The 20972-nt window shown below is 50.7% G+C and overlaps 4 protein-coding genes across 4 annotated transcripts; 1 reads left to right on the forward strand and 3 right to left on the reverse strand.

Moving 5' to 3' along the window:
- Positions 1-6748: 6748 nt before the first annotated feature.
- Positions 6749-10461, reverse strand: N7496_012521 (putative ARF GTPase activator (Csx2); the record flags this gene model as incomplete). The annotated part of the gene is made up of 4 exons (XM_056705434.1): positions 6749-8135; positions 8208-10102; positions 10191-10321; positions 10398-10461. 4 exons carry the CDS (start codon positions 10459-10461, stop codon positions 6749-6751), a joined length of 3477 nt encoding a protein of 1158 aa, XP_056549332.1.
- A 1059-nt stretch (positions 10462-11520) lies between these two features.
- N7496_012522 (C2 domain protein) lies at positions 11521-13375 on the reverse strand (the record flags this gene model as incomplete). The annotated part of the gene is made up of 2 exons (XM_056705435.1): positions 11521-12550; positions 12630-13375. 2 exons carry the CDS (start codon positions 13373-13375, stop codon positions 11521-11523), a joined length of 1776 nt encoding a protein of 591 aa, XP_056549333.1.
- Positions 13376-14407: 1032 nt separating this feature from the next.
- N7496_012523 (DNA repair protein RAD16) lies at positions 14408-17780 on the reverse strand (the record flags this gene model as incomplete). Its single annotated transcript, XM_056705436.1, has 10 exons — positions 14408-14639; positions 14708-15460; positions 15533-15659; positions 15723-15769; positions 15819-16039; positions 16090-16148; positions 16211-16285; positions 16348-16456; positions 16516-16845; positions 16905-17780. The coding sequence occupies 10 exons, from the start codon at positions 17778-17780 to the stop codon at positions 14408-14410; spliced, it is 2829 nt and encodes a 942-aa protein (XP_056549334.1).
- An 891-nt stretch (positions 17781-18671) lies between these two features.
- On the forward strand, positions 18672-20695 carry rad7 (uncharacterized protein; the record flags this gene model as incomplete). Its single annotated transcript, XM_056705437.1, has 5 exons — positions 18672-18703; positions 18736-18763; positions 18832-19374; positions 19437-19602; positions 19674-20695. The coding sequence occupies 5 exons, from the start codon at positions 18672-18674 to the stop codon at positions 20693-20695; spliced, it is 1791 nt and encodes a 596-aa protein (XP_056549335.1).
- Between the last annotated feature and the right edge of the window lie 277 nt (positions 20696-20972).

Below are 20972 nucleotides of genomic sequence, written 5' to 3' on the forward strand. Positions count from 1 at the left end.
TAAAATGAAACGAGAAGGTATGAGGATGATCAGGAGAGCGCCACGAATGAGACTATTTTGGGATAAGTGCTGAACGTATTTTCCCCACAAGGGAAAAACTCGGCCAGAGCTCTGATCATGTATAAGGAAAAGGCAGGGGAGTGGTAAATCCTGAGGACACGAAAGACTGGGCAAAGGGTATGGAAACAAAGTCCGCCAAGAAGGCCCAAAACTGATTGGGCGAGCGACTAGCCCTTGTAGGGCTGGTGATTCGCACAAAATTTGTAGACGGACAGGATCGGATGAGGACAAGGGGGACAAAAGGACAGCAGGAAAAGAAGCAACGGAAGACCAACAAAAAGATTGTAACTTACCTAGCAGATTGATACAAGACAAGACGAGAGAAAACAGACGAGAGCCCAAAGCCCTACGCGATCTTTCTGTCAAAATCGTCAGAGCCCGAATGAGACAGAGATATAGTCAACAATGTGTCACGGTGAAGAAAGACCGCGGGGCAAGAGGGGCACTAAGCACGAATTGGGGAACTGAATGAAAAAAAAAAGACAGAGCGACAAATGAAAAAAAAATAAGCAAATGATAGGCGGAACGAGAACCAACCTAGTGGATAGAGAGTAAAATCGCTACAGAAGGCGGGACCGAGGGGATCGGGGTGTGGCTCAAATTGCGAAGATCAATACGAGACGACAGAAGAAGATCTTCCTGCACGCCAACGTACTGTTGCACTTGAAGATGAGCAAAGCAGTGCTTGAAGGATCAAAAAAGAAAGAAATCAGCCGCAGCGGAACCTGGGACTTTCCAGATATACCTACTCACGGACGGCGAATGTGGAGAGCTTGTATGGAGACAAGAAAAAGGCAGCAGAATAAAAAAAAAGATAACAAAATAGAAAAAAAAGGAAAAAGGAAGGCAAAGCTAAAGAATAAGGTGAATAGTAAAAGGAAATTGACAGAAATTGGAATCCAATTGGGATTCAAAATCCCGGAACAGCCCTGCTGACACCAGCCACCTGGGGACCAGGACGAATGAGCTATTCGACGGTGGATGAGCACTGTGGCGGACTCTGATGCTTGGGCACCCAAAGAGGAGCAGGGATGATAAAGCAGAGCCGTCAGGAAGACGTCTGAGCTGTGGCTGACAGCGGGACAGATGTCCTATGGTATCAATGAAACATCAGAGGTCTGGAGAATGGGCGAGTGACCGGAGTAAACAAGGTGGAGGAGGTGGACAAGGCGGGTAGAGGGCGTGAACCGACGTGAACCGATTGAATGATTTGATCGGACCCAGCAAGATTTGGGACTGGTGATAGGCTGAGGAGGAGTATGAGTTTCTGAGTCACGGGTGCTGGAGACAGAAGGCAAGAGTGTACAAAAAAGTGCACCCAGAGGACTGGCGTGAAAGAAAGTACCTCGTCGAAGAGTGTGGGTCGAGTCCCGTTGATCGAGAGTTGTTGGGAGGTGGGATTGACGGTGGGTGTTTGTGCGAGGAGGATAAGTGGATATCCCCTGCCCAGGCCAGAAGCTGCACACTAAACAAAATAACCTCCTTGACAAAAGTCGGAGTTACTAGGTACCATGACCCATAAGAGGGTATGTACCACAGGGTCCACCACCAGACTGTTTCGTATCAGATCTTCAATGTGGTCGGGGTTTTTCTTTCAGCCACGCGCCACTCAATCTGCCGATCTCTTTCGAGTCTCAAGACTTGAGAGGGTTTCTCTGTAAATGGGTGGATGGTTATTGTTGTGTTGACGAATGCTTGTTATCCAGCCGGTGGAGAAACTGCGGGCCTTTTTGATCTTGTCGACCACCTTTCTTCTCTCTCGCTTTTTTCTTTCCCCTTTAGCTTCAAATCAAATTAGTAGAATCGTAAGAAGTTGGGTCGGTTGTTCCTCGAATATAAGCGGCTCAGCGGGTCGTTGAACAGAGAGGCCGTGCCACAGGTGGGTTGTGGCTTAAGCGGCCCACGGATCCGCTGGGGATGGAAACACGATTGGCGATTGGAGAAGACAAATTGGAGATTGTAGACCACCCGGGGTGATGAAGCCACAGATTGCGTGGCATTGAACCAATCAGAGTGGTATCAGGAAGGAGGAAATAATCAGAAAAATTCCAACGATCAGGCAACGGAATTGGCCAGCTGTCGAGGGCTGATGGTGACTTGCAAAATGGTATGAAAAAGGTCCTTGGGTCTGCCTTGAATCATGATTCTTACAGTACAATAGAATCGTGAATAGAAACGAGCGGGACCACGGGCCTAATGGAAAAAGAAGTGCGCCAATCGGGTACCAAAGGAGACGAGCAAAATTACAGATTGGGGGCAGCCAATGGTGGTGGCAGTGAAGAGGGTTCCAAGGCCAAATTGCCACTGTCAGGGGTGTGGGTTATGCATGTATGACCAGTGGGTGAACTGTCGATAAGTGGATCGACGGTGGGGGAAATTTGAACAATTGGGAAATAAAAAGCGACATCATCACAAATAGTTCCATAATATACAAATAATAATAATAATGGTACCTCGGTGGAAGGTTGGTGGTGGCGGCCACGATCACGGGCTTCTGTTTCCTTCCAAGGGAGGGAAAAGGTCCTGAATGGGATCCGACGGCGTATCCTGGAACCCCGTAAGGGGAGTAGCAGGTATGTGGACATAATATGTGGACATACCCGCCTGTAGGGCAAAGCATCTGTGGGAAGAAGTGGAAAAAGGTGGGTATCGAAAATTGGGGTCGGTAAGCAACCACCCCCAAGACCAAAGGACCATGGACCAGTGAAGCAAAAAGAGGGCACGACAGTATTAGACGTAGCGGACCACTGGGTACACTCCCACTAGACTCGATCATGATCCCGCCAATGGGCGAATGTAGTAGTCTTCCAAATTCCGGTGGCGCCCGGAAAACCACCGTTGTTGCTGGCAGCTGCCCATTTCGGTAGTCGACGACGTGTGTGGTTGTGGATGATATCCATGTTCCCAAGCCCAAGATAACGCCCTGAACAGAAGCGCCACCAGTGCACCACAGAAGCCAAAAGGTGGCTTTCATGGAGACATTATTCCACAAGCGGGGGCCATTATTTCATGCACTACGGCCCTGCGGGCGGGCAAGCTTCATCCGAGGGCCGTTGTCCAACGAGTTGGGTTTCCCGGAGGTGACCCAAGGCACCAGGTCGATCAGACCATTCTGTCGGGTACCCGGGAACCCGCTGCAGAGAGCTGTATTTTGACCTCTTCCCTTGTTGTTTCGTGTGGGTTTGGAGAGGAGACAAGTCACATTGATCTCAATTGCTCACTGGGATGATATAACCCGGAAAAAGAGAGCGGATGATAACTCTCCTCTGATTGGAAGATAACGATCAGGAGCTGGCTCTGGTAACGAGGGCTGATTGACAAGGGCGTCTTTAGTCAGACGTGCTTGTGAGGGCTTGACGAGGAAGTGGACTAGTGGGAAGATGGAGAGTGGACAATGTTTCGACTTCTGACGTTGAGAGTCTCCACCTTCCGGAATGACGCCCCAGCCAATCACAAGGGCGGTGAGCTTCGAAGTATATACGGTACCTCTATGGGAAGTATACTTGCATGTATACACGCATCGTGTTCAGAGTGACCAGAAACCCAATTCCAAAGGTACTAGATTATTACACTAGAAATTTCAATTTCTCCATCCTCATTTCCCATTGACTTTGATCTATTACCTGATATGTCTAGGATTTCTCCACAAGACCCATACGCCGGTGTTTCTTGTGGTGGCAATCACATGAATAGAGGTGTAACCAGCCTGTCGATCAAACGGCCTCCCCGAATAATTCATAGAGTCGCCATCTCGCTCTTGCGAAAGGAGCACGTTTCTCCGACTCCTTCAGTCTTTCCCATCTCTATGGATGTTGAGTCCCCTTCAAGGTTGAGCCACCGCTGACGCATACACTGTACGGCCTATGGCCGACGACTCAACTACTCATGGCTACAGTACCATCGAGCCCGGGAAGCTTTCTATTATCAGTCGCTGCAGCCATGTGGCTCCCTACTCAGTTCTTCGGACTTTGTATTCCTCGCGAATGACTGGTCAGGAATCTTTCTCCAGGATAATCAGGTGATCAGCTCGCCTCACTGTGAAGCCGTGGAACGCGATGATGCTCGCTATCAAAATAGGAGCAGCCCTTACCCCTGTGTGCTAGATCGACTCGAGCTTTGTACATGATATCAAATGATCCCGGACTGCGCTCATTGCAGGATCCCATATCCCAATGACGGCTCTACATGAGCTCAAGAAAACGCGAGAACGAGGATCCTACCATACACATCGATTGTCACATAAGGTTATCTACTGCATGTACTTTTTACCTCTCCACAGAGTAGGTACCTGCCGAGCTACAGTATAGTACTTGCATATGGAATGCTGCAGTGTCGACAGAGTCGTTGATCGCAGTGTCCACTTCAACAATTGCTACTAACATCCAAACTTCAAGACAACCACCCGAGTCCAAACACAGACCCGCTCGATATGAACGAATAACGCTCATCCCCAGACTCTCTCCCTCTCCCTCTCCCTTGTTCATCCCGATTCAGCACGGCCACGATCGGCGCCACCCGGAAGCCTGACGAAGCCTTACAGGCCTTAAAAGCCTGAGGCGCCAAGGCGCCACATGGGTATCATGACGTCATGGGCGGTTATCGACTCCGCGTTCCTGGCAAGCCACCCAATCACAAAACGTCATCATACATCCACCGACGTTGATGGGCATCACTTTGCGACAAATGCGATGCTCGACTAAAGGAAATGGTGTCCACTTTCGAACAGAGCCATTGAGCGCCGCTGATGATATTCTGATGAATGTGCGGTCCAGTTAGATGTGTGATGTTCAAGGGAGGGCTGTTATTTGTTTGTTTCATTCGGACCTATGGTCTCCGTATACCGATATTGGTCCCAGTGGTCAACCGGGGTATCCAATTGAACGCGTACCTTTGTTGAAGATCGACGTTTTCAAAAGGAAACACTTGCAGGCGCCACGAGAGGGGATTGATCCACTTCGCTGTATGGTCTTGGTGGGACGAATGTCCACAGGTTCAGGGATCCCCAAGGCCCGTGGGATCAGCCTTACATTGCCGCAGGACCGTCGATGTAGTGGTACGATACCGTTTCCACTGTCTTGTGATTATTCGAAAGGGCATGCACAGCCCCGTTCTGTTTATGGAAGGAGAAATGTCAACGAGGCGTCGTGGCTGATCGACTGGAGATCAATTGGGGGCCCGGACCGCTCACTGGTCGATCTATCGCCTCAAATATGGCGGTAGATTGGCACTGAGTCACACTGACGGAACTTGGCCCCCAGCCTAACGTTGCTCCATTGCCAAATGAAGGAATCAGCTACTGCAGGATCCGCAAGGTTGGTGGCGTGCCCGTGGAACCCTGCGCTGCTTGAGGCAGGCGCCGTTGAGGATCGTTGTGGTGGCACGAAAGGACGACTGTGTATTCCTTTGGAATCCAATCTCGCCTTATCCTTGGACATTGGGCACTTGTTTTCGATTCAACTGGACTGGACTCGGCTGATCCGAGCTGACTGTGGCTGAACAGATGCCACAGCCACCACCACCAGCTCTACGCCGGAGTCAATTCAGTTCTAATCCAAGCAGATCATGAGCCAGACTTCATAGAGTTGGGATTTTGGTTTGACGGTCTCCACTAATGGAACTGTGCAGCTGCTTCGGCCGATGCCGCATGCGACGCCACGGCCCCACGACCTGTCCTGCGTTACATGAAGTGGACATCTACAGCTGCTGGAGTCGGTGGGGATTCATCAAAAGTATGGAGATGTTGCCACTGTCAGGCAACGAGATATTCGGAGTGACCCAACCCCTCCGGTAACCCCGCAGGGCACTGTAATGTCCGGATGACCTATGGACTGACCGTGGGCAATTGACTCACATTCGAAACTCAAATGTGGTTGGTGAAAGGGAATTGGCAAGTGACCAAGGGTTGACTTGAGAGTCTTGGTTGGGATGGACTAATTCATTGTAGAGTTATGCGTAGTTTCATTGTGCATTAATCTGTTGATTCTCTGTAGAGGGTAATCAAGCCAGATAGATAGATGCTCTAGCGAATACAATAGAAGTGATACTGCCAAATCTTCTTCAAAGCAACAACGATATACACACTCCATCGTAGTATTAGTATAGTTCACCAATGAGCCCCTTGAAGAGTAACTGATGACTACGAAGAAACGGGGACATTCAACAATCCTTCCTAGAAACAGGGTAAAACCAAAATCCCCAAGGAGGAAGAATCAAACACAATCCAAAAGGGAATCGCACGAACACTGGAAACACACAGCCTCCATCCCAAATCAATTATTTCAGGAAGTACAGTGAAACATGAACAAGCGGACGATTCAAGTCATTCATAAAACAGAGAGACCAGGTAAAAGGTCTCGAGGTCCCATCCATTCCAGAAGGGAAGAATAGCAAAAAGTACTGTAGTCCAAAGACACACAAAGAATACTGAAAAAAGGGCTAGCCACCAATGATCTCAAACATAACCCCCGTCCATACATGAGAAGAAGAAGTCGTCAAAGGGAATGGGGGAAGGGGGGATGGTCATGCAAAGCTCATTAGAAGGATGTATTTAGAAGATTAGCATATAGAAGGGCGTAATCGAGTAGATGCCTCTCATGCCAAATCGAGAGGGGGATAGAGTATTCAGGGTGGGAAGAGGGAGGGGAAATCAGAAAGGGTGGTTTGGTTGATGTGAGGGTTCAGAGCAGAGTTATCGATCAATTCCAAGAGACGCTACCTTCCCTGCGAACCGTGCTCCGGCACTCCCGCGCTTGGATAGCTTCTCTTTTTCCTTGGTGTCCAAGGAGCTAGTAGAGCTCTGTGATGCAGACGAGGTAGCACCATCCTTACTCGAGGCACGGATGGTGGGTAGTGAGCCTAAAGTGTCGTTGACTGCAGGCTTACCCGCACTAAAGGCAGATGTGCGGGCCGTGCGCTGACTGATGTACAGTTGCGCGGCCGGGGAGAGGGGAATGGAAGGAGGTGCTGGGGGAATCTCCGCGCCGTTCTGGACCAGCAGCTCGGCGACGGGGAAAGGAATGGCCTTTGCACTGGAGCGAGCAGACAGAGTGGTCGGGGTGGAGCCCGGGGAGGCTGGGTCGGCAGCCGCAAGAGCCAGGAACACAGCGTGCGTGTTGCGGGAACGGTCTGCCACGTTCACGTTGGCGCGCAAGGCGATGCCATAGAGGACTCCTTGTATATCATTCTTCTTGATGGATGCCAGTAGTGTCTCATTGGGGGTTGCAAAGCGAGATCGTGGGGACGGCAGACACTCAACATGGGCTCGATCGACGTATTTAGCCGTGATGAACTTGAGCCGTTGCTCGCGGGTGGAGCTGGAAATTGGCTTTTGCGACTGGTCCAGCGTGGCCTCCCAAATCATGTTGCTAACGCGGTTGCCAATCTGCAAGAGAATCTCCACAATGTCGTTTGAAAATGAGTGGACATCGAGAGTGAGGGAACGGATCTTGGAAATGTGAGTTCCTAGAGATCGGTGGATACCGCTGCACTCGATGCACAGTATAATACCGAGGTTGATGGACACCCATTCAACCTTGGACGAGGAGCCACAGTCGGCACACCAGTTATTCCCTTCGTCAGCCTCACGAACAACCTGCAGCAAGCGAGAGGGGTTCTCCTCGTAACTGTTGCTATCGTTCCTAACGTAGCTGGGTCGAGCTCCAACCGTTGTGCGGCGACTGACACCACCGGCGCTGGCACTGGTACTGGAACTATTGGAATAAGAATGATGACCAGACACAGAGGAGCTCTTGCCCGTCAACACTGAGCCGATGTCACGACCGCTGGAAGACTCATTCTTGGACGAAAGCGGGGGTGGCGGCATCCCCCGGCCTTCCACTGCACTTTGAAGTGCATTGTTGATAGACCGGATCCAGTTCGCCATATCTTCCTCCGAGGTGGCTTGATATATGCGTTTGTACTGCGGCGTGATAACTTCAAAGCAGAAACGCCGTTCCGCATTCCTGGCTTCGCGGACAGAAGCCATCCGCAAATCAATAGGCTCCATGTGAAGGTCTAGTTTTTGCTTCCAATTACTGTACTCAGAAAGCTTCCCTTGATCTAAAACGATCCAGAACCTGTAATAGAATTTGTCTTAGCAAGAAACCCCAAATGAAGGCCGTCAGCGAACAATGGACTAGGTGACTTACTTGTGCCATGCCTGCTTATTGATACCCTTTGGATCCATATGCGAACCAGGACGAGAGAGTGCCCACAGCAGACCTTCCTTCCGTTGCTGACCAGAGGCACGATCAGATCCAAGATTGTCTCGCTCTTCAAGATCTCGGATACCCTTGAAGCGATTCTGGTTCTGCACACCACCAGCATTGTTATTCGCAGTTGGTGCCGAGGTCCCAGCAGAAGAACCAACCGACCCGGCATTGGCTTGAGATGAAACGGAAGAACTGTTGCTAATGACTCCACGGAGCTGTGAGCCAGTGCTATCCGCTCGACCCAACTCCACTTCACCGGATGCGCCCCCGTTGTTGGCGGCGACGGAAGAAGCGACAGCAGCAGTGGATGTTGAAGCAATAGTTGATGGCGCGCCAGCAACGACATCAGGCTCCATATACGGGTTGCTGTTCTTCTCCAAAGCCCTACGCTTTTCCTCGCGTTCGGATCTCTGGAACTGGAACTCCTTGTCCGCTTGGTTGACCTCGTGCACTAGTGCATTTAATTGAGGCGCCATTTCTTCAACTTTCTTGGCGGCTGCCAAGAAAGCTTGTGCTTGGAAGTCTGCATACTTAGTCAGATGTGACAGAACCTCTTGTTCCTTGCGACCACCGTGCAGATCTTGCATGAAAGAAGAATAATCGAAGCGCTTCAACTCGAAATTTCGACGCTTAGCCTGATACTTCGAGTCACTTTCGGCGCGTTTCTTCTCCTTGAGGGAGTCCTGCCGCTGACCGAGGTACCGGCTGACATAGGCGTAGTAATCGCGACTCTCTTCATCAAAGTCCTTCTTCTTGGACTCGGCTTGTTTGATATCGTTGTTGTAGAGCTTGATAAGAGGATCAATGACCAGCTTCTGCAACTGGACCGTATTGGTCTGCTCGTAGTTTTGAATCTGCCGGGCGATCTTCTCAAAATAGTGATCCAACGCAGGCTGGATTGCATTGGCATTTGACGTTGATGCATCGTTCAAAGAGCCCAAAAACGCTTCCATAGACTCATTACAGGCCACTTGCGCTTGTTGTGCAGCCTCAGCCTTCTTCAAGACTTTCTTTATTTTTGTGCGCATACTCCCGGTCTTCTGCTCCAACGCTTTCATAGTCGCACGGAACAGCGGACCATCCTCGACGACACTCACATCATCTCCGGGGCGAGAATGCAACAGGTCGACTTTCACGGGAGGTGGGGGCGGGGGTAGAGCTGGAACGGGTGGTGGTGGTAGAGCAGGAGGACCGTCTGCGGATTCGGGAGGAGTGGTAACTGGAACATTCGAGGTTGAAACAGCATCGCTGTCGCTAAAATGCGAAATGGCGGATTGGGTAGAGGGGACGCGGCTGCGGGAGGGTAGCACGGGCAACTCCAGGTTCGGCGAGGATAGAAGCGGGCTAGGCAGTGGGCGAACGGAATTATGTACCCAGAAGGAGAAATGTGCAAGCGTATTCAGGCGATTCGTTTTCTGATCGTAATCTAAGAAACTGCAGCTGTTCCGCCAGCCACCACCTTTATCCTCCGTAGCCTTTGGGGGCTTCCATCTCCAGGACCAATCGAAAGAGACGGAGGGCGTGCCTTCGGTGGAGTAGTTTCCGATGAGCTGAACGTTGGAGTTATTCTGCAGGTTGGGGTTCGCATGGAACTCTCTTGTGATCAGATTATCTAGTTCTTTCGAGTTGGACGCGTGGGCGAAAGTGAGCCCCGTGAGAACGGTGTCCACCACCTCGGGTAATGATGTTGAGACGCCATTAACGGTAGAACCAGCGACATTCCCGGTTTGGGTTTGGCGGAGGATGAAGGTGAAGTTGAAGATGAGCTCGTCCTCATTTGATAGGCGCAGTAAAAAGGTTGGGACTGGCGCTGTGGGAGAGACATCGGGGTCCTACAATATTGTTATTGACGGCCCCAAGGTCAGCCCGCTTTGCTCCGCCTCTCCGGAGTGTCTCTCATTTCTCCTTGCAAGTCCATACCTGAATATATTCGATCGGAGTATCGTCGCCAGCTTCCCTCTTTGCAATAAACCTGGCGGCCGGGAAAGCATTCGGTGATAGCGTCAGTAAGCGGCGGCGGGAGTTGCTTATGGTGACGGCGGCGATGGACACTGTTTGAGACACGCAAGTTTTATCAGCTTAGGCGCGAGACTTGAGGGATTAGTCGCAAACAAGAGGCACACATACGGCGATTCTGGTCCTTGAAAAATAGACTTCCAGCGTCATCGAGACGACTGGCGACATTGCCCATGATGACGGCGCAGGCACCAGAGGATTCAGGTTGCGGCGCGGGAAGGAGTCGGAATAAGCACCGAGTCAATCGGCCATCGACAGGGTGCGCGACAGTCGGATGGCCCGTAGGAGAGAGTAGGCGAACAAGAGGAATCCGTCATTCAGTCGTGAAGAGCTGCGAGGCTGGGGGTGGTTAAGTGGGAGGAGTCAGAGAGGAGAGAAAGGAAAGGAGGGAGGAGGAGGGGGGGGCGGAAGAGGGTGGAGTCGAAGCTTGGGATCTGGTTGATCGCGTCGATTTGAAGGAGGGGGTGGATGCCCTCGGGGGGATCGGTGGAGCGCCTCTTCAATCTTGGGCTTGCTTCGCCCCATGGATCGCCTGATAGTTCATGCCTTTGTTTGTAAAATTCGTGGAATTTGACTTGCCTTGATCTTCCATTCACTTGTTAGAGTCGGTCGAGTCACTCTATATGATTCTCGGCCCCTCAACTCTGTTCGGGGGAGAAGTCCGAAATTGCAAAGGAGAGGGGCTGAACAGGCGCTTTGTTTCAGCCTCCAACAGCGAGTCCTTCGCCAGGCGCTGGGTAAAATTAAAACCAGGACGGTGAGAAGAGAGAAGAAGAAAAAAAAATCAAGCTATACAAAATGAAGAAATATAATGATCATCCTATCAACAATATAAAAGACAACCTGCATCGTACTAGCTCACCCTCTATACACCCAAGATCCAAAACCAGAATGCGCGCAGGATTAACAGTAATCAGAGGTGTAAAAAAAATCATAAAATAACATTAGTAGTAAGGCTAAGAATCATCAAAAGGCCTGTGAAACACACGCGGAATCACTATACAACGCCTTCTTCCTCCCACTCATCCCCTCCATCTCTATCCTTCCTTTCCAGGTATTGCATCGCGGCCGTGAACATCAACCAAGTCATGAACGTCGTGAAACTCGGTTCCAGACCGAGGAGAAAGTATATTAAACAGTTGCAAAAGTCGAAACAAAGACGCGGGAGCAAGAAAACAAAAAAAAGGCCCCAAGAAGCAAAGGGCCATGGCGCCAAAACAGACGACGGTACCATCTAGACTGCCGAGTCTACCGTGGACAAAGGTTTGCGAGGATTCTTAACCTCTCCCATCGAAGCAGCTCGATCGCGTCCGGAATTATGACGGTTCTTGGGTCGATCAGCATGGCCATCGTGTTCCACCCACCGCATCATCTGGCCCTTGACGTCGCGCATCTCATGGACTCGACGGGATAGATCACCGCGTTGCTTGCCACTCCCACTGCGCTCATTCAGCTCATCTTCCTCCGAGCTGGAGATGGACAGGGACGAGACACTGCTCTGCTGCAGATACGTGATCATATGGCCCTGCTTCCTCTTGAACTCGCGCTGTTCTTCCTTCAGCTGGCCCATACGCTCAGCATCGCCGTTGCAGTCCAAAGTCGTGATATGCAGACCGGGGAAATTTGAGGCGAAGAACTTCTTCAGCAAGGGCAGAAGTTCGGCATTCGGACGGTATGTACCGCTGTCGTTGTCGATGAAGAGCTCATAGTCTGCGGGCTCGGTCGAAATCTGATGGGCTTCTTTGTGGGTTTCTTCGGTATCATCTTCTTCTACGGGAAACTCGGTAGGATGATGCGACGTAGAGGGTCGCGATGCTGGAGACTGCGAGCGAGAGCGATGGCGGTGACGGTGTCCGCGACGGCGGACAAAGAACTCGCCGGAGAATGCGATATAGCTCGACACATCACTGTGCATGGTGTGTTTGCTCAGCAAGTCAATTCCAAATTCCTTGCCGGTCTCGGTGAATCGGAACTGTCCATCCAGCATCAGCACGTAGGTGAAAATGCGTCCGCCCTGGCCATGTTGAACGAATTCCAGGAACTTTTGAGTCATTTCCCGGCAGGGCTCTTGGAAGGTACCATTCAGCGTCGAGCGATCAAAGTTGTAGATGCGCTGATGCTGGTGATGGAGCGCCTTGTGCAGGATCCGACCTCGCAAGCTTTGCGCCTGGAACATGCCCGCCACGAATGGCCTGAACTCCACATAGCGGTGGTACATTTTCGAGGGGACTGGCCCGGTTAGCTGCATCTGAATGGCTTGGAAACTGGTCGAGGCAGGCATTTTGTCAGCATGAATAGAAACACCACAATGGAGACATCATTGAGAAGAGTTGCGCAGCTTACTTGTATCGACTGATCTCCTTGCCACTCCCATCCTCGCTCTGAACTGAATCCTTGACACCTGCCAGCCGTCCGATGAGAGGAGAGAAGTGCTTGAACCAGATATTCGGACCGACGGTATACATCTGACCCCCTTCGGTACCCGGCGTCTTCCCCAGGCATTCAATACTCATATAGATGAACGACTCCTTGTGATGACCTGTAACCTTGGAGATGTTGGTCATGACATAGACCCGCTTGCTAGCAAAGCGATGCTTGACCTTGAACGGATGATCTTTAATGTCCGACCAATTCTCCGAGAGCAAGGGGACCTCGATGGTCGTGAGGCCCAGCTTATCGTCGTGATCCGCGGGGTCCTCATCATACACAAGCACCTTCAACTTGAACCCCGAGGCCGGTACGTTGGCGACAATCCATTCAGTGTTCCAGACGGGGTTCTTGTCCTTGTGTATCGTGGGGGTCCGGAATGTCACAGCTGGATCCTGCTTGTGACGGCGGGGCAGATCGACGTCGAGGCGCGCAAAAACGTAGGGATCCGACGAGAAACTACCGATATCTCCGAAGGGGAGGTCCACGGCGCGATGGAAGGTGAACTTGATGGTGTACCCAGGCGGAGCGTGCGGAATAGGTGTCGCATCGAAGCCACCGGCGGGTTGCGAGCCATCCTTAGAGGTGCTCACTCGTTGCTGGATTTTGTCGGCCTTTTCGACCAATTTGGGGCCATAATGATCCACCGTATTGGCAGCCATGGCGGGGAAGGGAATTTTGCTTTTTTTTAGAAAGTATGAATCGGGGTGCGATACGAGTCGGACAGGGTCATTATGGGATTATTGGAGCCAAGAGTAATGATAGAGATAGAAAGGTAAGAATGACGGCAAAAGTGGTGCGAAATAAGAGCGGGGGGGGGCTGGAGCAGGAGGATGACTCGGCTTGGCGAGATTTGGGTCGGCAAGAGATGTCCGTCATTACTTTTGTACGAATCTCAGTCTCACTACTCAGGGCAGGTGGGGAATAATGGCCCAGTGGGAGCCAAGCTTTTCAGCCTTATCCATGAACTCCGGGCAGGCAACAGCATAAAAGGAAACACGTTCGCAATACTGTACAACTTGCAGCGATCTTCGTTGTAAGTGGGTTGCTGCGCCAAGTGTATGCCAAGATTTCAAGGCCGATGAGGTCATTTCATACTTCGTATTGCACCAAGCACCACACTTGTAAATGGTCTCTGGTCTTGACCCAACCACGAATCGGGTTCTCTTTGAAAATGGATATTGCCTTGTGGCACCATCGCCAGCCCTACAGATGACTGTGCAACCCCATGGTACATGAATGCATCCCCCTTGAAAGTCTGATGGTATCATGGTGGAGAAACCCTCGGATACGGTGATTTATCAAGACCCGAGTTCCGACTAATGCCAAGCCCCTGCCTGAGTAATTAAAAAGTGAAATAGTGCGTAGTTCATATTTGGGTAGTACTGGAGCTAAGCTAAAAGCATCCTTGACGGTAATTGCTAGAAGGAACAAATGGGGGTCAAATAAAACAATAAATCACTCGCTAAGAAGCCGCCGCAGGTAAACGATAAAGAGGGGGGGGGGGGTTTCAAGTAACAAATACGGTCGTCAGATCATATCGCTTTTCGTGAGAGTCGAGCTGGCGTGACATCAGGAACGCATCGTGAACCGTGTAAACAATCACTGGAGCCGCGTGGCCTTATCTTCCACAGAGAGTGGCTAGTCGCGATGTGTGCCCGCATTGACGCCAGCGGCGGGGCCGCCAGGGCTGCCTATGAGCCTCGGAACAAGAACTGCATATCTTCAGGAGTCAGTTTCTCCAGCGCCTTATCCTGGTCTTTATTGATAGTGCCCCGGATGAGGTTCGCCTTCTTTTCCTGAAGCTGAACAATTCTAGATTCGACCGAATCTTCAATGGTAAGTCGGGTAATCACGCATGGTCGTTGTTGACCAATACGATGACTGCGGTCCGCACTCTGCCATTCGGCCGCAGGGTTCCACCACCTGTATAGAATATTGTGAGCAAAAAGGAATCGCACAGGTTGATAAAAGTACGAAGAGGGAAAACTTACGGATCCACAATGAACACTCGAGATGCCTCGGTCAAGTTTAGCGCCACACCTCCCGCTTTCAGTGAGACCAGGAACACCTCCACATCGGCATTCTTCATGAAATGCTCAATGGACTTCTGGCGCTGCGCTGGTGTCATGGTTCCATCGAGCATGACCGTGTTGAACCCTGCATGGCGCAGGCGCCACTCCACAAGCTGGAGCATCGAGGTGAATTGCGAAAAAATGATCGACTTTGGCGTGTGGCTCTTGGTTCGTTGCAGATAGAGCTCATACAGCAGCGTTTCGATCTTGGTGGAAGACGTCCAATCATCCATCAGAATGCGGTTGATGATCGAATTCTTCTTGACAGATTCCCCAGATTGTTCGATAGTTGGCTGTTCTAGATCAATCGAGAGAGGAATGTGACACTGGGGGCAGTCTACCATCGAGGCGTCGTCAAAAGACTGGATGTAGTCCTTCGCACACTTGCGGCAAAACTCATGACGACAGCGCGACCGAATCGCATCCTCAGCAGGCTCATCGCAAACGCGGCAGACCAAGATATTAAATCCGGGCTGCACGTGTTTCTTCAAGATAAGATCCGGATGGTTGGCTACCTGTCGCATCTGCATGATCAAACCAAAAATGTTGGCATAGTTGTTGAGCATCACACCTCGGCTGACGTAGGTATCGAACTGACGCGAAGAGTTGGTCATGATACTGCGGGAGAAATCATGTTCGATCTCGCCGAAGAACTCGTTATGAATGGTGATACTGTTGAGTGCAATGGCATGTTAGCTTCGAATGACCACACGAGTTAAATCTTGTAGCTGGTTGAAAGCTTACCGTTTCGGTGGAAGTTCCATCGAAGATGTATGTTCCTCCTTCATGCGTCGGAGCATGATATGGTCGGTGATCAAGCGAAGCTTTGCCAATCCTTCCTTACGTTCTGTAGTGGATCGTCCCTCCGTGACTGTAACGATATTAGTATTCTTCCAAGGCAGTCAAGCCAAAGGGCACATGGCTTGTAACTTACTTGGATTCAAGATTTCTTTGTTGAAGAGCGAGATATGGTTGAAGCCACTAAAATCGAGTCAGAAAGTGTCTCAGGGGAAGGGCTTCGTCAACATACGTATGTCCACATTGCGTGCAACGGCCCTGCTTATTCGCAGACCATTGGAGCTGTTCACAGGGGCATTGCTTGCAGAAGTAACAGGCAAAGGGCTTGACTTGTAGGAAGCGCAAAAGGGAGAAGAACTCTCCAATCCTATTTTGCACGGGAGTGCCGGACAAACACCACTTGTACGAAGCATTCAGGGCAAAGCAAGCTTTGGCCACACCCGTAGTGCGTTGCTGTGCAAGTCAGCGCCACGACCTCGAAAAGTACTTGGGAGACATATTACCTTGATACTGTGTGCTTCGTCAAGGATAAGCCGGTGATAGTTGATCGAATGAATGACACCTGCAATGTGGTTAGGATGTACAAGCAACGAAACTACCAAGATATTTCAGAGAAAGACCTACTATCTTCTTTCACGGTTCCATTTCCACGAGTCCAACCCTTCTCCTGTTTTCTGTGAATGGATTCAAGACTCGAGTCTTGAGATGAAGTTAGCGCAATTTCTTCAAGACTGTTCTCCTACAAAGGGTCGGGAACTTACAAGAAATCATGATGACGTTGTACTTCCGCAAATCCGACCGCGAAAGCTTCTTGACCTTTGAATCTGAGTTGTGGTAGACGCAAACCTTCAATTTGCCATTGGTGTATTCCTGAAAGAAATCAGCATGAGATTACGATCAGACATATCGAGAGGACAACGCAAACCTACTTTAATCTCAGAGACCCACTGCATCAGAGCGACGGGTGGCACAATGACGAGGGTCGGCTCACGCTGAGGAAAATCGGACATGATGAGCGAAACAGCTTGGATTGTCTTGCCCATGCCCATCTCATCACCAAGGAGACCCCCTCGGTATTCGGTCTTTTCCTGTTCCATCATCCAGTTCAAACCTTCCAATTGGAAGGGTTTGAGCTTGCGAGTAATGGATTCTGGCTGCTGAGCGGCCTTGGGCGTGATGATAGGTGTAGCCTTCAGCTTATCCCACATGGTCACAATGGCTGGATGCTTTTTCTCCAGCTTTTTCCGGTCGGCAAGCATCTACCACAGAGTCAATCAATGTATTCGCCTGGGGAAATAGCTCGATATTTAAAACTTACCCGGCGTGCTTTGCGCTGCTCTTCCCAACTCAGGGGCAATTCAGACTCGTTTCCTTCGTCCATTTCTTCGTCGGCTTCCTCTGCGTCTTCGCCATCCTGTTGCCCTTCTTCTCGCTCTTGTCGCTCTTCCCCGTCGTATTCCGAATCCGAATTCTCATCAAGATCGTCCTCCGAGTTCAATGACTTGTCAATGATATCCCATTCGGACAATTCACTGTCACTTGAGACATCCAGGATTTCCTGTGCGGGTTGAGCCTTTTGCGAGGACCGCTTTGGAGCTGCAGTTTTCTGTCTCTTAGGTAGAGGCTGCTCATACTCCTCCATCTGAAGAGCATAGGCTATGGCAGCATCAGACGTTTCGAGGCTTATTTCATCCTCCGAAAGGGCGGCAGCCTCGGCGGATCTCTTCGTCCCACGTTGGTTTCTGAGAGACGCTCTTCTGGTCATGGTGCTTGCGCGAAGGCTTTGAGCGCGGTCCGATGCACTCACACGGCCCCGGGTTCGCTTGATGCTAGACTCTGCAGGAGTTCCGACACTGGTCGCCGGGGTACTGCAGCCTGTGGTCCCATCGGTGGACGGCATGCCTGACGAGCCGCAGGACTCACTGGGTGAAACATCTTTTTTAGAGGGAATGACGACCTTCACGGTCATTGTAGAGTCATTCTGCGTAGCAGATGAGTTGGAAGGTTCCAGATCTAGACCAACAAGGCCATCATCTTCGGAATCTGGGATGACGCGAGAGGACCGTGTCCTGGAATGCGAAGTCTTCCGCTGGGGTTCTTGTCGACGAGGGAGCGAGGAATTTCTCAATGACGTGCCACTGAGAAATGCGTCATCCTCCGAGTCGGGAATCACGGCCTGAGATCTTCTTCTCATTGTGGTGGCGGACGTAGGGAAAGGGGAGATGTAGGCTTTTGTTGAAGAGTCGAAGTATGGGGTAATAGGAGGACTGGGAGATCGTCCGGGAATCGAGAAGGGTAAGGAAAGGCGATCTAGATTGTGATCTTCTTTGAATTAGCTGCCTCAAATCACTGTGAAATAGATTGCCGTGGATGGAGATAAAGACTGCGCCTAGTTAACGCGGCTGACTCGGAGGCTTCACTCACCAATTTGAGAGATCCCGACGCCGGGCCGAAGGGTAAACACTGAAAAGGGGGTTGAAGGAAGGTGAGGAGTAAAGAACCGAGTTGGACAATACCAAACTCGCAAGTGAGTGTGTAGAAGAAAGGAAATATGACTGAGCGAAGGGAAAGGAGGGGGGATGACGAGAAGAAGTCGAGATGATCGGTGATCGATCGAAAAGGTGCCTGGAGTGAACCACTCAATCAGGAACCAGGAAAACTCTTCGGTCGGTCCGACGCCAGACTTTTCCTCTTTGCCATTCCTAGATCTACTATCGGAAAAGGATTTGCCTCATTCCATTACGCTTTTGATATCTTGAATCTCTGGAGTATCTCCGATTACTCTCGAGACTCATCAGAGAGGGTCTCTACAGTCGCCACTTATCGTTGCCCCCCGATAAGAGCCTGAGCCTCCTTCTCGCGTTAAGTGCAACGCGAAACTGTCGCGATCCCGTGACTTGCTCTTGCATCGTTCCTGCTTTAACATCAACATCAACCACACCCCTCTTTCACTCACTATAACCTTCATTTCATCTTTCCGATCAAGATGTATGCTGTGGTTCCACCTTCTGCTTGTCACATATCGAGTTACTAATGATTTGCTGCAGGGCGAGCCGAAGACAGGCAAGCAATATTCGCGGCCCGTATGACCTCATATCCTCGAGTCCAATCCTCGGTGTTTGTTTTGCAACTAACGGATCCTTCTTTAGGCGCTCTGCGTTGACTGATTTCCTCGCTGTACGTGCCATGGCCGATGTCTATCTACTATCTGATATCTCTTCCTTGACTAATTATTCTCGCTACAGTCAAATAATATCTCCGCCGCCCAGATTCGTGATGACTACGGCCGACGAGTGGCAGATGCAGCACGCGAGGCTGCACAGGAAGAGGAAGATGCCGATCTTGATATGGAAGAGCCGGAATATGAGCCAACCCCAGAACCAGACTCACCAGAAGACAAGGCAAAGAAGCGCAAACGGCAACAAGCCATTGAGAAGATCAAGAAGACCAAGGAATTCGCCCGCCGCAAGGCTCGACGGACAGGAGAACCCGACGATGACGACGACACCCTGGCCAATGAGATGGTGGACGAGAAACAGCGGCCGACTCCCGGCCAACTGGAAAATTGCGAGATTTGTGGCAAGCGGTTCACCGTCACGCCTTATAGCAAGACGGGTCCCAGTGGAGGCCTCCTCTGCGCAGAATGTTCCAAGAACCATGTCGGAGGGGATAAGAAGGCTCCGCCTAAGAAACGCAGCTCTGGCATTGGGCGACGTCAGAACCAAAGCGCTCTGCTGGATGGACTTGCTTCTCAGGGTGCACAGAGTCTATTGGAGACCTGCATTAAGGTACGATCGATAAGCACTTCTGCCGTGTTGATATACAATTGGTTTCTAATTCATACTTATAGAAAGTTGCGGAAAACATCTCCGATGTGGAAGAGTTTGGCGACCTTCCGCCACCAGTCATGCATCGTCTCAGCCAAATTCTAGCCCGAAGACGGGCGATCACTTCGACGACTTTGGATCTTTTCCTACGCCCGCAGAATAAGGAGATTAACATCTATGACTGTGCTAGTACGTATCACCGATCAGCATTTGCTATATTCGTTTTCCACCTTTGTGTCCAAGCCTGACTAGGAATATAGAGCTTGGTACCGACGACTATCACAAGATCCTTGCCACAATGCCAAACCTAACCCGGCTCAACTTGCGATTTGTCACCCCAATGAAAGATCGAATTTTCCAGTACATGATGGATCGGAACATGGATATCCAAGACCTGCACCTAGATTCACCAAACTTGGTCACGGATGAAGTTTGGCGCCAGCTTTTCACTCGACTTGGTCCGCGCCTTCGGAGTCTGAAACTGTGGAATCTCGACTCCGCGTTTGATGACGAGACCGTCGAGGTCATGGCCAAAAACTGCACTCAACTCCAGCGTCTAAAGTTGAAGCATCTCAACAAGATTGGCGACAAAGCGCTCGAGACAATCTCAACCATGAAGACCCTACAGCATCTGTCACTGCAGATCAGCCAGGAAACCACTCCCGAGCCTCTTCTCCAGATTCTTACCGAGCTCGGCTCCAATCTACGATCCCTTTCCCTGGAAGAATTCTATTTCGTAGACGACAGGCTGCTTGAGCTTATCCGGGAGAAGTGCCGACATTTGACCAAGCTTCGACTTGCCATAAACGCAGAGCTCACAGACAAGGCTATCGCCAATCTCTTCCGTGGCTGGTCCAATCCTGCCTTGACATTCGCAGACTTCCATCGTGTGCGCGATGTGGACATGGCAAACCCCGGTGGCCCACCTGAGCCCGTCGGCCTCGCTTCCGACGGCTTCGTTGCATTGATGGAGCACTCGGGCGCCAGACTTCAAAGTCTGAATGTTGCCTCGTGTCGCCACGTTTCATATGCTGCATACGAAGAAGCCTTTGGCGAACACAAGCGATACCCGGAGCTCAAGTACATGGATATTGCATTCAACGGGGTTGTGGATGACTACTTGGCACAGTGTATCTTCCGATGCTGTCCAGCCTTGACAAGACTCGTTGTCTTTGGCTGCTTCAAGATCCGTGACATTAAAATTCCTCGGGGTGTCGCGGTGATTGGTACAGTAGGTGCCAAGCTAACAATTGATGGTATCACACAGAAGGAGCTGGTCTAGATAAGTCTCCTGGCGGATGACAGGCTATCAACTGGGTGATATTGACTTTATGGCTGGGAAAATTCCAAACGCGGCGTTTTTTACCTCGGGTTCAGCGTGAGGTTTACGGGTGGTCTGCTTGTTTTTCCCTCAAAATGAGACACGCACAGCTATGATCTTTTCTTTTTAGCGATTCAGGACTGAGGATTTAGGACTTGATTATGACAGACACTTTGACTATTTTACTGGATTTCGAAACTGAATAAGTTGATGAGAAGGCGGATAATATCCATTAAGT

The sequence above is a fragment of the Penicillium cataractarum genome (assembly GCF_028827025.1).
Source record: "Penicillium cataractarum strain IBT 29864 chromosome Unknown utg000010l, whole genome shotgun sequence".
In the NCBI taxonomy this organism is placed as follows: Eukaryota; Fungi; Ascomycota; class Eurotiomycetes; order Eurotiales; family Aspergillaceae; genus Penicillium; species Penicillium cataractarum.